The sequence below is a fragment of the Hylobates moloch genome, unplaced genomic scaffold (genome assembly GCF_009828535.3).
Source record: "Hylobates moloch isolate HMO894 unplaced genomic scaffold, HMol_V3 SCAFFOLD_22, whole genome shotgun sequence".
In the NCBI taxonomy this organism is placed as follows: domain Eukaryota; kingdom Metazoa; phylum Chordata; class Mammalia; order Primates; family Hylobatidae; genus Hylobates; species Hylobates moloch.
The window spans coordinates 23,514,318-23,528,865 of record NW_026652297.1 but is presented as its reverse complement, the minus strand read 5'-3'; the positions used below and the strand labels follow the sequence as shown (position 1 = coordinate 23,528,865).

Below are 14,548 nucleotides of genomic sequence, written 5' to 3'. Positions count from 1 at the left end.
AATCTAGACTTAAAAGTTATTTGTTCTGTTTAGCATTTTTAAAATGATTCTATTAGGAATTGTATGTGCTTCAGTTTTAATTTTAACTCATAATGATTGTAAAGCACCCTGGGATGCTCGCATGAAGGGCGCTACAGAAATATAAGATTGTATTGTGTTCTAATATGCAGTCTTACGGGGTGCTGGAGTTCCATCATGGACAATTCATAAGGTTGCAGAATTCCTCATGGCAGAGAAGGTGGCTGACTTCTTTAGCAGTCTTTTTCTCTCATTCTTACTCTGAAACTTTGTTCTCTTCAGTCATCATCTTTCTCTCTCAAAAAAAAAATTGATTATTTTCTATTGTAATACTTTCCCATGGAAATGCTAATCTAATTTAGTTTACTCCGGTTGAAGATGCAAACCAGTTGATAGGTTGGAAGTTAAGAAAAGATTAAAGCTTTAATTGCTAGCACTATTTGAGATCACATTCTTATCTGAATAACAAGACATGGTACTTCATTACTGGATACCACCAACTCTCTCAGGCTTGTCCCATTTTACTGTCCACCTAGTATTTGTTCCAAGGCAGTTCAGAAATGTAACAATTATTAACTTTGTGAAATGTGACAATGAGACTCTTCTCTGTATTGAAACTCCTGTGTTATGATAACATAGAATACAGCTTGATCTAGTTTTCTTTTTACTTTTTAATGGGACTATTTCTTTAGAGTAATGGCATTTCTTCAGCAACTTCATTCTGTTACTTTTTGTGTGTTTTCATTTGTCGTTGCTCTCTATCATCACTTTAATTAGCTCCTAGCATCGTAGGAATCAGGAGAGTTATGTTGTGGCCAGCTATATGAGCTTGGGCAGCTGACTCCATGACTCAATGTTCTCATCTGTAAAGTAGGAAGATAATAGTACCAATGTCTCGTATTGTTTAGAAAATTAAATGAGCTAGTACTTAGAAAACATTTAGAACAGTTTTGAGTCCTAAAGTGTGCCATAACTAGTTGTTTTTCTAAAATGTGGGCATTGAGAGTTTGAAATCACACTTGTGCATGCCACATGGTCTACGTAACTCTCTGGCTACATGGAAGATTTTGGTGCAATCTTCATTCTTAGTGAAAACAACCAAATACTTTTCATTTGTGAAAAAATTAAAGGACTGTATTGTAACTCAATCTCAACGTTAAGGAACACTTATAATCATTATAAAGTTATGATGTATTTTAAAATGGAAGTGGAAGACTGAAGCTTGTACTTCAAATAAATCCATTTGGAAGTTTAGCAAATATAATACCCTAGGCTAGATAATGTCAAATAGAATAAAGATACCTGATGGGACTGTTATCAAGAGGTGAGCTTTTCCCAGTGTCTTTTCCATTAACTAACTTCGCCTGTACTCCCAGCACCCAAGGTTCTGTCCTCTCCTTATGGGCCCATCATAGCATTTGCCACATTGTTCTGAAATAGTCTGGACTAACTAGGCTGTCTGTGTACACTGTAATTGTCCCAAAGGAACTAAGTTGTATTCATCACTGTCATAGATCCTGACACACAGTAGGAACTCGGGAATATTCGTCAGACTTAAACAATCTTGTAGGATTTGCACATGTTTATTTCATAAACCAGTATACCATGTCAGTAGTTGTATTAGTAGTACTTTATACTTTTATCTACAGTATCCTATCTTATGAAATATTTTCCTATTATACTTTATTCTGTATTTTTACCTAACAAAGAACAAATCACTTCTGAATTTTTCTCTAAGAAAACCTACTGACATTCCAAGCTGTCTCATGCTTTTATATATTTGATAATGTTCATGAATATGTGTACTAAACGTTTGTAAGGACAACAGTAGCCTTGGAGTTACAGGGAACTCAGAGGTCTGAATGCTTAAAAAGACCTGATTATACATCACAGTTAAGGACAAGCTTTAAAAACATATGCAGCATTTCTAAATTTTAAAATTTTTCTTCTACAATTGTACATGTATTTCAGCCTGGCTAATAATTTTCATTTTGTCTCAGTTGCATTATATTTGAGACCGACACTTCTTCACTGTTATTTTCATTTGTTTATTTTTTCTCTTATTCAAGAGTAAAATAGGAAATTTCCAATAACAGATAATTTATAGACAAAGATGTCGATGTTGCCAATACGGAAATGTTAACAGTATCATCCCATGTTCGCTTCCAACGTCCATTCCTCAGTTGTGTTCTAAAGCCTACATTTAGCATAAGAGACTCCATTTAAGGCTATAAACATATAGTGTTTTAAAGTCAGCTGTATATAGGTCTAGAGTCACCTGAATTTAGAGAGAGCAGCAAAGGTAGATAACTATTCAGCCATTCCATAATGGGCCTTAGGGACTTGGTTTGTCCACTTTCTGCATGATCACCAGCTCAGCCTGGAAAACACATGTTTAGTGATGGATAGAGCTCTTTATGATATGATTTACAACCCATTCCAACACATTTTTATCATTTCGCCATAACTTCTAATGAGATGATTACCAGAGGATGGCGTTTTCCTACACTGTGAAGGATTTTCATAATATTGATTGAGATGAAGCCAGATTAATTTGATTTTTCTTTATGATCTAATCCAGAGGTGACATTGGTTTATGTTTATCTGGTAGACATGGGAAGTCTTATCTAAAAGCTAACAATGATGAATAAAACACAGAAATCAAAGCTGTGGTTTAGCCCTCAGTCTTCTGTGAAGTCTTGGATCAGATCTGAGTGGGGTCCATGGACCCCAAAATCTGCTCCAAGGTTTTGTGCAGACCCTGAAATTATAAGCCAATTTTGGGAATGCATGGAAGACAGCTTTCATAGGTTTTATGTAATTTCCAGAGTTAGTTCTGTGGCCCTGTAAAGAGCTAAAAGCCAGGAGGTACTTTACCCCCAATTTTTAGGCAGTATGGCTTAAAAATCTAATATGATCATGTACAGAAGGAATGCAAAGAGGTAATATAAAGTCTTCCTGTGAAGAGTTACAGAAACTAATTCTAATATTTACTTTTGGAAAATGAATTGCTCAAAGTACTTTAGTTATTGTTTTCGCTCTGCGGTTTAAGGGTTTTTTTGTTTTGTTTTGTTTTAAAGGCTCTATTTAGGACCTCTGGAACTTAATATGAATTTGGTATCTTTCCAGATACTAGAAATTGTAATCTCTAGAGAGGATGAGCACTTTAACCACACAAGGGCATCAGAGAAAGAGATTTCTCAAATGGGTGCATTGGTATAGAGTGCTTAAGATTCAGAATCAGGAAACAATTTTTGCAATGAAATCAAATAAAGTTCTTTGGATTCATATTTATCTAATGAAAAACTTGTGAAAATTCTATTTGGATATAACATAATATTTAACTTAATGAGTATATTTTAAATAATCATAAGCAGGATGACAATGGGGTCGTAACCTTCCTAAAAATGAGACTCTAGTTGGAGACATTTGCACAGTGAGTACCTGAGAATGAATAATGTGCGTTACAATTGAATCTTCTTTAGTCACGCTGTTTGAGAAGACATACAGATTTCATAGACTTTTAAAGCTGTTAGAGGAGACGTTGGAGATTATCTAGTTCAGTTCCCTTCATGTTACAGCTTCTGTGTGCAGTTAATTTGGAATATCACATGCTCTTAATATACCTTTTAAAAATATTTTATAGTTTAAGCTCTTTACCAGTATATTCATTTGGTTTGAGTAAGGTTTCACTGTGATAAGTCTGGCTAGGTACTTATACAAAAGGGCAGAATAGAGAATCTGGTCGGAACATACTATCTGGGCATTATATAAGTTATTTTAACTATATGGAAGAGCCATATAAACTGTGAACCAACATTTTCTTTAAAAGTTATGAGTTGAGTATTTAAATAAATAAAATTTCTGTGCTTTGATATGATCACATTTTCATCTTTAGGAAATATAGTAGGAAAATTAAAATAGAATTGGATGTGTTCTCTTTGTGCTTCCTTTTGTATTCCTTTGGATCTTTGTACTGAGTTTCCAATTTTAGCAATGTGCCAGGGTTACTTTGTATGAAAATGCCATTTTCAGGCACTAGGATTGATCAAGATGGCAAGAGCCATAACTATGACAACTGGAGTTTAAGTAAAATTTAGAAGTGATTAGTCTCTTCTCAACAAATTGAGATTCCAAATATGCCCCAGTTGTATCTCCCAAGAGAATAGCTTAGAAAGCAATAGAGGATCCAGAGGGAAAGATTTGGGAAACAGAAGCTAACAAGCACAAACAGAATATTACACTTAGAAATCCTGCCATTTGCTCTCATAAATTGAAGCCCATTTCCTGTCCTTCCCACCCCAAAATACCAGATGGGAACTACCTGTTAATTTTCAACAAATTCATTTCTTGTCAATATGTCATATCTCATACGATGCCTCCTAGAGCTTGTTTGTAGTATTTGGTGTCCTTTGAGATTAAAAGAAAACCTCATTTACGAGGAATCCCTGTGAAAATTGTATTTGAATGTGAAGTTGATGTGAAGTTAAAGTTTGACCTTTGAATTTTCCATGGACAGATAAAAAGCTGCTATAAAAAATCAGGCCATAGGTAGTCAGGACATGCACAAAGGGGTGGGAGATTAGAATGTATGAAGTTGCACTTCTCAAAAAATAAAAATATAATAAAAGCCAGTAGTTTGACAGATTGTTCAGTAAATGCTCATTTTATTGAAAAATTACAAAAAGGTACTTAATGCCTTTGCGCCATTAATACAATACATAAAAAGGTTACTGTGAAGATTAGTGTTCCATCCCTGAAAATTAACTGTAGGGCTTTATACATCACCATGCATAGACTGAGAAGTTAAAAGTTTTTTTAAATACACATTTTGCATTGTGCAGGCATTTATTTCAGAAAACAATTATTTTAGACCTTGTGCCAAAGACATGAGGAATGATGTGCTTTCATTTAAAGCACAGACTTAACAGATACGTATTATAAACAAGGTAGAACCATGAAATTTTCCTTATAGAATAAAACCTGTGCAAGATTATTTCCCTTGCTGTCTTTCTAGAATATACCAATTCAAAACATACATTCCTTCCTACAGAAAAAAGATATTCAGATTCCTTAGTTGAAATTAATTAGCATTCAGAAACCAGATAGCATGTTTTTGGGTATTCATGAGATCTCTGTTTGAAAAAAAATGTTTTTAACTTGTAGAAATGTGTTGCAACACACAGATGGGAAGAAAAAGAAAAAAAAATCTCTTTAGCAAGCACTGTGTGTAAAAGGAATATTACATTTTGCACGCTCCTGATTGCTCTGTGTAAACAGTTTTTGACATCTGTCTTTATAGTTTTCGAGGAGAGGAAGACTTTGTTAAAAGAATCATTTTTATACAGCAGTCACCATTTCAGTCTTGCTTTACCTGTATTATGAAAGCAGATGGTCTGCATGTCTTTTGAATATTTATAACTATCAAAAACAATCTCTTGCTATTCACCCTTAGGCTTATGAGATGTCAGGACTGTTCTGGTTGAAAAAAATCATCTTGGGTGTTTACAGAAAGAGGATTACATTAAGCTGAAATGACTATACATTTTCCAGTTTAATATTTGTCCATCAGCTGTTTAATCGTATTTAGATAATTGTGTAAATAAGATGTTGTAGCCCTTGCCCTCTCTGCTGATGGAGCCTGAAAGCTTTAAACATGGGTGAACCACCATTTTGTAGATGCTCTTGCTACCTCCTCCCCACAGCTAAACCATCAGCAAGTCCTTGATAAGTTTTGATCATGATATCACAGTCCCGTTTTTTTTGTTTTGTTTTTTTAAAGTAGTGCACAAAAAGCAAGTATGTAGATCATATGAAATACTAGGAAGCTGCTGGCTTCCGGTACAGGCTGTTTAGTTTATTAGGGTATATTGTAATATGCAAATATGGTACAGCACTCCAATTACCCTTTAAAGCTGACATGGTTTTCTCTTTATTTTCTATGAGCATGCAGAGCTCTGAGGGTATTTGGAAAACTTTTGGTATAGTGGGGGTTAACTGTTTTTTGACTGGAAGCTGAGCAATCAGAGATAACAGATTTTGCTGTGGTTGGTTGATTTGGCAGAAAAGCATGAACAGTTTTGGTTTAAATGATTGAATAACCTGATTAGCATTGTTTTGGGGTGGTTTTTTTTGGTTGTTGTTAAAGGCACAACAAAGCAATTTTAAGGGTAATCAGATCACTGCCTTTCCCCATCTGATGAATCTTTTTTTGAGAAGGCCTCACCTCTCTCAAAACCCCTTCATTGGCTACTGAGATGAACAAGTAAAAAAAAAAAAAAAATCTTCCTTCATTTTTTAAATGTGTTATAGATATATACCTACAGTACATATGATATTGTAGCAGGGGTTTAAAAGAATGTAATTTTTTGAAAAATTATGTAACCTTAACCGATTCCTTGTGGTTTTTGTTTTTCAAATTTAAAAGAGCTAGAGTATTTTAGAGCAAAGGTTCAGAATGTTCTGTCTATCTTTAAGTTAGGCTTTAGAAAAATTCCACCCTTACCTTTTCACAATTAGAAAGGTTATAAATAATGTATTTGGCTGAAAAGGAAGCTCAGCCTGTGGCAGATGGTATCATTCTAGAGTACTGGGGTTTCTGTGAAGATGGCATTCTTTCAGATCGGAACTTCAGCAGACTCTCAGAAAGAACCGAAGCTCCTCATAGGGAGTAGACATGTGCTTTATGGATCTTAGAAAAGCTTACAACTTGGCTCCTAGGATGAGAATATTGTGTCACACTGGGGTTATGAGACCCACAGCCAATTTCTGCCGACTTTGAAATTGTATTTCCCAACGCTGGAAGCTGTGGCCTATTTATTGGTTGGTGTACCATGTAGCATTTGAACTTGGGATTTCAACCGACTGAGTTTTGTCGGTTGGTTTATTTTATTCTGTGAACATTGATGTTTTATACAGACCAGCCACTGAATAGGAAACTTGCCATACAAGTTGTGTCTTTTTCAAAGTGCTTTGGATAGCTTATATAAATAGACACTGAGAGAGAACTGGAATAACATAACCACCGAGCACTGCAACTTCCGAGACATCTGTGTGGATGTATTTTGAAAAACCTGGGAAGGGATCTCTTGCAAATTAATGAACAAAGGTTCTTGAAACTATGATTGCTGTCACGACAGCCAAAGCAATGGATTTGAAAGATTCGTGTCACAGTTAAGCTGCCATTATGTTTGACCTTTAAGGGGAAAAAAGGGGAAAAGGATTTCTGGTGGTTTGTTTCAGTGACCCTTTTTATTGATCACTTAGTCTGTGTCCAGCCCTCTGATGAGTCCAGGATGTATTGAGATGAGACCTAAGGCCCACAGTCCAGTGAAAAATAAACAGCAGGATGAGTGCTCTGGTGCAGGAGGTTTGGGAAGTTAGGAAAGGCCTCACGGAAGCAAGGATGCCCAGGCTGTATTCTGAAGGATGAGCAGCTGTTAGCTAGAGATGGGAGAGGGCATGGGCCGTGCATCCAAGCCAGAGGAGTGGTGTGCCTTCTTGATGCTTTCTACCAGATATAGGCCAGCTTCAGAAAACACCACCAAATTGGAGTATGAGAAGGAATGAAATATTTCCCCTTGGTGTTTTCCCTTACTATTCCTTGTCCCAACTTGTAACTAAATAATTTAATCAGTATACTTCATTCTACATTAAAAAGACTCAAAATACTGTATATCATTTGAAAATTTTATCTGATACTCCAAACATAGTCACCTGCTATGAAATGTGATCATATAATGAAAGCCCAGTGATGAGGAGGAGGCAAAGGGTTGTCATAGTAATTAATATCTCTTCAGTCTATATGTAATATGTTACAGGCTCTGTGCTAATTGTATCACATCTATTATTTATTGTCTGTCCAAGGACAGATAGTATATCTCTTCAAGTCATTATTTTCCTAGTGACTTGCCCAGTGCTTGGCACATAGTAGAATTTAAGTATATGCTAAATGAATTTTAAAAATGCCTGAATTGATGGATTCTCAGAACAACTCCATGAGGTGTATGCTATTATCATTCCCATTTAGCATAGGAAATTGTGATGGCATGGTCAACTATTTGACCCAAGGTCATACCACCAGTGTGTGACACATTCTGTTTTGTCAGATGAACATTTAATGTTTATTTTAATACATGCCAGGCATTGAGCTAGAAAATAATATGGTGCCCCATACCTACGTGAACTCACAGCTTAGCACAGTCTTTTTAAACCAATACCTCCTTTTAAGTGACACAAGAATCCCAAGCCTTTCTAACATGGAACTTGGCCTGCTTTCTGTACATCCCACCACCTAGGAAAACATTACCAATCAGGACTTTTATTTGTGTTATCAAAACAGTACGTGTTTTTTTCCTGATATTCTAAATTTAAGATTACACTACTGAATATGATTTTTCAAATGCCATGTGCACCACAAAATTCTGCAGTCTCTTTCCTGCCATTGAAACCGGCTGGCTGGTCTACTCCAATGCTATGCCTAAGTCTTTAGTAGGAATTTTACCACCTGAAACACACATGCCCATGCCCACGCCCACACACGTACACCTCATGAAGTGGCTATATGAGCAATCTAATTGGACAGATTATTGCATATTGTCCAATAAAAATAGACATGACTCCAAGTTACCTGAATTAGGAAATATTTCCCAGTCACCCAAAAGCACAGAAAGATAGGGAATCCAAAAAGTTGCTTTGTTAAGCATTATAAGTTACGGATTAGCCTTTTGATTTAAGTCTTGCTTAGACTATTATTTACTTTAATCAGCGTTTCCTAAGCATACACCATGTGACAGAAAAGCACTTAAACCCAGAATCTACCAATTTAGGGTTAAGTAGGGTAGGGGGAAGCTTTGACGATGATGCACATATGGATATTATTTTCCATGTACGGATAATAATAAACTGTATAGCACTATTACATATAGAGTCTAGTTTTATAAAACTATTTCAGACATTTTTTCACACACACCATGGATGATTCTTCCTTCCGTCGTCCCCTATACATTTTCCACTGTCCATATACCAAGTCACATTAAATTGAGATGATCTATTTACATATCTGTGTTCTTAATAGATAGTAAACTTCTTGTAGGCAGAGGCTGTCTGCCATCTTTGGATGACAGGTGCCTCATCTTTGTAGGCAGATGCCTCTGCCATCTTTGCATCCTTAGTACTAGCCAGGCATATAGTAGGTGTGCAGCAAAGAGCAAATTTCATATATAGAACTGTTGGCAAACTGGAGTAGACGGGATGTTTGTCAAAAACCTCAGCAAAATTTGGATATTCCATACACTTCTAAAAAGTAAGACATAAACCACATCTAAAACTTATGTATATTATTATATTAACATTTAAGGAACTGCCAGAATGTCTAGATAAAGAGTAATAATATTTTTAAAAATTGGACCAGAGTGGAAGAACATCAACTGTCATCCATTTGCAGAAGAATCACCATTATCCATCAGCGATCTCAATAGTTTTTATTAGTGTCTGACTTTATTGATCCCTTATTACAAGAGAGTAAGTGAGATTGAAGCTGACAGATCAGGTAATCTTCTGGCTCTGGTTTTGGCAACTTTGCTAAGTGTCTTTTTACACTGTGGACTGTGGGAGGCTCTTAGTGAAATTGCAAGCTATTGGATTAATGGCAGAGCATCATGAACACATTAAGAATGTCTTTTTAGAGATATAAAATGTGAAAATGACTATAGAGAGTGTCAAAAAAAAAAGATATCACAGTGCCTCTTAGGCAAGATAGCTGTGTTTTACATAAATAATGCGACTCCAGCTTATCCTTCACTGGAAGTTCTTTAGAGATCCCCCAAATTTACATATTCCAGAAATGTGTGCATGCTACAGAATTAACACTGATAGTGGATGTCAGGAGAATGAATAATAACTGAAAGAGCTTTACATTAGAGGTAACTTAAGATAATTATATAAAAATACTTTTGTCCCCAAACTGGCTTTTCTGGCTGTTCACTGCCTCCTGAACAATGCTGCCTTCTATAAATTATTTCACCATAGACCAACTGATGTCTGAAATGTGAGTTCTCCTGTTTCTGCACATAGGGGTGAGGGATGGACTGGTGCTACAAAATCTTACTCCTAAGACTCGGTAGGAAATTAAGTTAGCTGTTACTAGAGAATATGGGTAACAGGTTAAAATGGACCATGAATTTAGTCATTGAAATTACCATAACCAAAATTTGCTGGGAAGATTGAAAATGATTAAAGAAAAACCCTCCTAGTAATACATTAAAATCATGTCTTTCATTTTTGTATGTTAAAGGGCTGACAGTTTTCAGGGCATTTATTAAAAGCAGGATAAAGAAAAGTCACAATAGGTCATATTTTGTGGTATCCTTGAGAAATTTAGAAGCATGAAATGTATAAATTGAAAATTTTTATGATCGGTTTGAAATTCAAAACTTAAGCTTTACTATTGATGAAGCCAGTAATAAGATTGCAGAATGTTTTTCTCTTGATAAAGGATCTCTGTGAATAGTTTGTTTCTTCTCAAATACAGTTAACCTTTGATCAGTGTTAATGCACCTCCACTTTAAATCCAAATAATAGAGTGGAAAGTGCAAGTTCTGTTTCTCAAATTTTAATATACATGCGAATCCCCTGAGCTCTTGGTAAAATTCAGGTGCTAAGTGCACTGGTCTGGGGTAGGGCCCAAGATTCTACATTTCTAACAAGCTTCCAAGTGATGCCCATATTGCTGGTCCCTGGTCTATACTTTGAGTAGAAAAGATGTAGAGTCCAGTCAAAAAATCGCAGTCTCTTATATTTATGAATCACAATTATAAAGTCATCTTCATGTATTTGGATTTATTGGGACCATTGAAAGTTTGACAGCCTAGTAATAGATGACATTGATGGAGATTCAATAAATGCTAGAGCAAAGTCTGTGGGTTTGATAGCTTTATATTGGTCTCAGTGGGCTGTTGCTTTCTACTTAAATAAGCATTTGATGATCTACTTAATGAATTTTAAGAAGTCGAAGCTTTAGGCTAAAGTGTGAAACAAAAATGTGTTGGTAGTCAGTTGATTAAAAAAATACAGTTGTCACAATTGAGATCATTTCTGTGTTCCGTCTTGTGCTGCTGTGTATTACAAATGTTCTCCCCCCTTCTTCATGCAGAGTATGATTTCTTCCATTGTGAACAGTACTTACTATGCAAATGTCTCAGCAGCAAAATGTCAAGAATTTGGAAGGTGGTACAAACATTTCAAGAAGACAAAAGATATGATGGGTAAGCAAAAAAACGTTGCAGCAGTGGCTACATACCATTACGTGTCATTTGGGGGTTTATTGAAGTCACATCTAAAGCCAGGTCTTTTGATCGCCCAATTAGAGATCAATTTAGAATGTTTCTTTGGGGGTGGGAAGTGGGTATGAGTATAATGAGATAATTAAATTCAATAAATGTTTGTGTTTAAATCAGCCAAACTGACTTGGTTGTCAGACATGCAGGAAATCGAGGCATTAGGAGGGGAGCTGTCATTTTTTAACATCTCAGTGAAGACCTAACCAGGCCTTGCATAACTAATATTAACTGTGATTTCTTTCTCTGATAAGTCCTGCTTTTAGGTTTTTTGTTTTTGTCTGGTTGAATGAGAAAGTGCCTATTTTTACACCCAATTTTTAAGGAAATTAAACTTTTTAAACTATATTTATAGTTTCCACAGTAGAGATCAAGTGATTTTTATAGCTCTAACCCCCAGCCCCCATGGATGGGCACTTTGATAAGCACATTGCTTTACCATCCATACCAGAACAATTACTGCATCATATCTAAACTTTTAATTCCAAGATAGCATTCTATCTTAACACATAACTTTAGGTGAATATTTGTTATGCAAGAAGTACACTAAAATTATCTGCAGTGTAAAATGACAGATAAAAGTTGTGTATGGTACCTCAGCATTTAGATGATGGCATTTTCTCTCTGTTGAGTTTGTTAATGTTCACGAAAGCAAACACTGTGATTAAGGTTAATGTTTTAATTTTTTTTAATGTTCTCTTTCACCTACTTTTACCCTCCAAAACATATATTTTAAAATAATATAGGAATGGGCATTATGTCCTGTTTTAAATCTATTTCTGTTTATTTATTTACATTCATTTAATTAAAAAAAATTTTTTTTAAGAAAAATTAATCCAAATTTTGAGCATGTTTTAGCTCTTAATATTTGAAGAAAAACCATCCATCTACCAAAATGGATTCTTTGCCTTTTATAGCTTAAGGCTGTAATGAAGACAATGCATCATTTTTGGAATAATTGCTTGAATTATTATTCTCTGTGAATGGCCCACTTGGGCTGTTAACACTGGTAGAAATTGAAGGTTTCTTCCCCAATTCTTGGTTATATTTTGCATATATCAGGAGCTATAGCACTATGATAAAGTTCCTCTAAATGTAAGACCTGCATATTTAATGAAAAGACAATTGATGATTAAAATCAAACTAGAGTCTATACATGGGAAGTCTGTGTACAATTTGGAAGGTCTTATTTACGTACAGCTTCATGCTCAGCTCTTCCAGCCAAGAGCATCGAACCAGTCTCCTCCTCATACAGAAAAGCATTTACACACTTAGAGATGATGCTCAGCCAATCCATATGAGGAACCTAGCTAGCCAAGGGAGAAGCATTCATCCTGGGTAGGTGGGAATAAATTGCAAAATCATGACAGCCTCACCATTGTACCAGAATGATTCCCTGCAAGATTGTCTTTAGCATCTGATGATGGCCATAGCTTCCTGAAGAAAAAACATTTGGATCTTAGCAACACTGGGTATGCTGGCTTGATATACAATAAATCACTTGCTTTATTCTAAAAAGTATTTCCAGATATACCTACTGCCCATGATGGTTAGAATTAAAATGAAACAAGGCATATAAGATATTCAGCAAGCGTTCAATATACACTTATTATTATGACCATTTTTATTTATTACATTAACTACTTCTGTTCACTGCTAGGCAAAAATTGAAAGTAGGTAACTTTTTATGTCATATTTTTTCTTTTACACCTTTTTCCTAGAGTACTAAAGTTAATGAATATCATGAGAATATATTTGTAAATTTTTTTAGTTGCTTATTATAAGCTTATTTTCTCAGCTCAGCCCACTGTTTTTAGTTGTCATTAAGCAAATGACATTCTTTTAGAAGTCATTTAAAAAAATTGTTGCTTAGAAGCCTTCTTGGGGTAATAAGTGAGAGTGAACAACTAGTCGGAAAGAATTTGGATATAATTGATTTTATGCCTTAAATCTAAACCACTTTTAAAAAATGAGATTAGGAGTGCTGTCCCACTTCCAGAGTTTGTAGAATTGTTCAGAAAAGGAGAGCAAAAACACAGCCTGGTAAGTTGCAACTTGAAATTTTCTTGGTTTTATTGGATTTGGGGTGTGTCCTGTGCCTACCCTTTTTTAATTTAGGAAATGGTTAGAAATCTTTATCAATGCCAATCATTGTTGGCTGAATGTGATTTTACTCTTTGTCCACTTTAGTTGAAATGGATAGTCTTTCTGAGCTATCCCAGCAAGGCGCCAATCATGTCAATTTTGGCCAGCAACCAGTTCCAGGGAACACAGCCGAGCAGCCTCCATCCCCTGCACAGCTCTCCCATGGCAGCCAGCCCTCTGTCCGGACACCTCTTCCAAACCTGCACCCTGGGCTCGTATCAACGCCTATCAGTCCTCAATTGGTCAACCAGCAGCTGGTGATGGCTCAGCTGCTGAACCAGCAGTATGCAGTGAATAGACTTTTAGCCCAGCAGTCCTTAAACCAACAGTACTTGAACCACCCTCCCCCTGTCAGTAGATCTATGAATAAGCCTTTGGAGCAACAGGTTTCGACCAACACAGAGGTGTCTTCCGAAATCTACCAGTGGGTACGCGATGAACTGAAACGAGCAGGAATCTCCCAGGCAGTATTTGCACGTGTGGCTTTTAACAGAACTCAGGTCAGTTGTGTTTCGTAAGTGGTTCTGTGCTGTCTCCTATTTTCACTTTCTTTAGTCCCATCTATAACTAAAGTTTATTCTTTTACTTCTGTACTAACATTTTCTCTCTCTCTTCATGTGATCATATTACCTATTCCTGGTGGAGCCTCAATTTTACCATTCCTTTTCCTATGATATACTTCTGAATCGAGAGAAACCTATGTGCAGATTGATCCCAATTCAGGCCCTTTGAAAGACTAATTAAATGTCAAACGTATTTTAAACTGGCATTACTTATGCTTTTATATAATGGAATCATAAACTATAGTAGATGGTTAAGAAAAGTTTCATGACTCGGTCAAGGCTATTGGCAGGATTCCAGGCTTCTAGCCTATTGTCTTTTCCATTTATGTTACGTTACTACCCATCTAAAACTTAGGTATGTAAATGTTCCCTGTTAAAGTTCTACTGCAGCGTTGTTGTTATTGTTGTTAACACCTTGGAAGCAATAATCCACTTAATTCTAAGCAGCCATTTTGAAAAAATATTGTATGACTTATTAACATAAAA

The 14,548-nt window shown here is 35.8% G+C and overlaps 1 protein-coding gene across 5 annotated transcripts in view; it reads left to right on the top strand.

The window, feature by feature from the left end:
- SATB1 (SATB homeobox 1) overlaps positions 1-14,548 on the top strand; it is a 96,785-nt gene that overhangs the window by 36,286 nt on the left and 45,951 nt on the right. For all 5 annotated transcript variants that reach the window (XM_032143415.2, XM_032143417.2, XM_058433522.1 and 2 more), the window contains 2 exons: positions 11,171-11,282; positions 13,545-13,999. In XM_032143415.2, the coding sequence (XP_031999306.1) occupies positions 11,171-11,282; positions 13,545-13,999 (567 nt within the window). The remainder of the gene's footprint in view (positions 1-11,170; positions 11,283-13,544; positions 14,000-14,548) is intronic.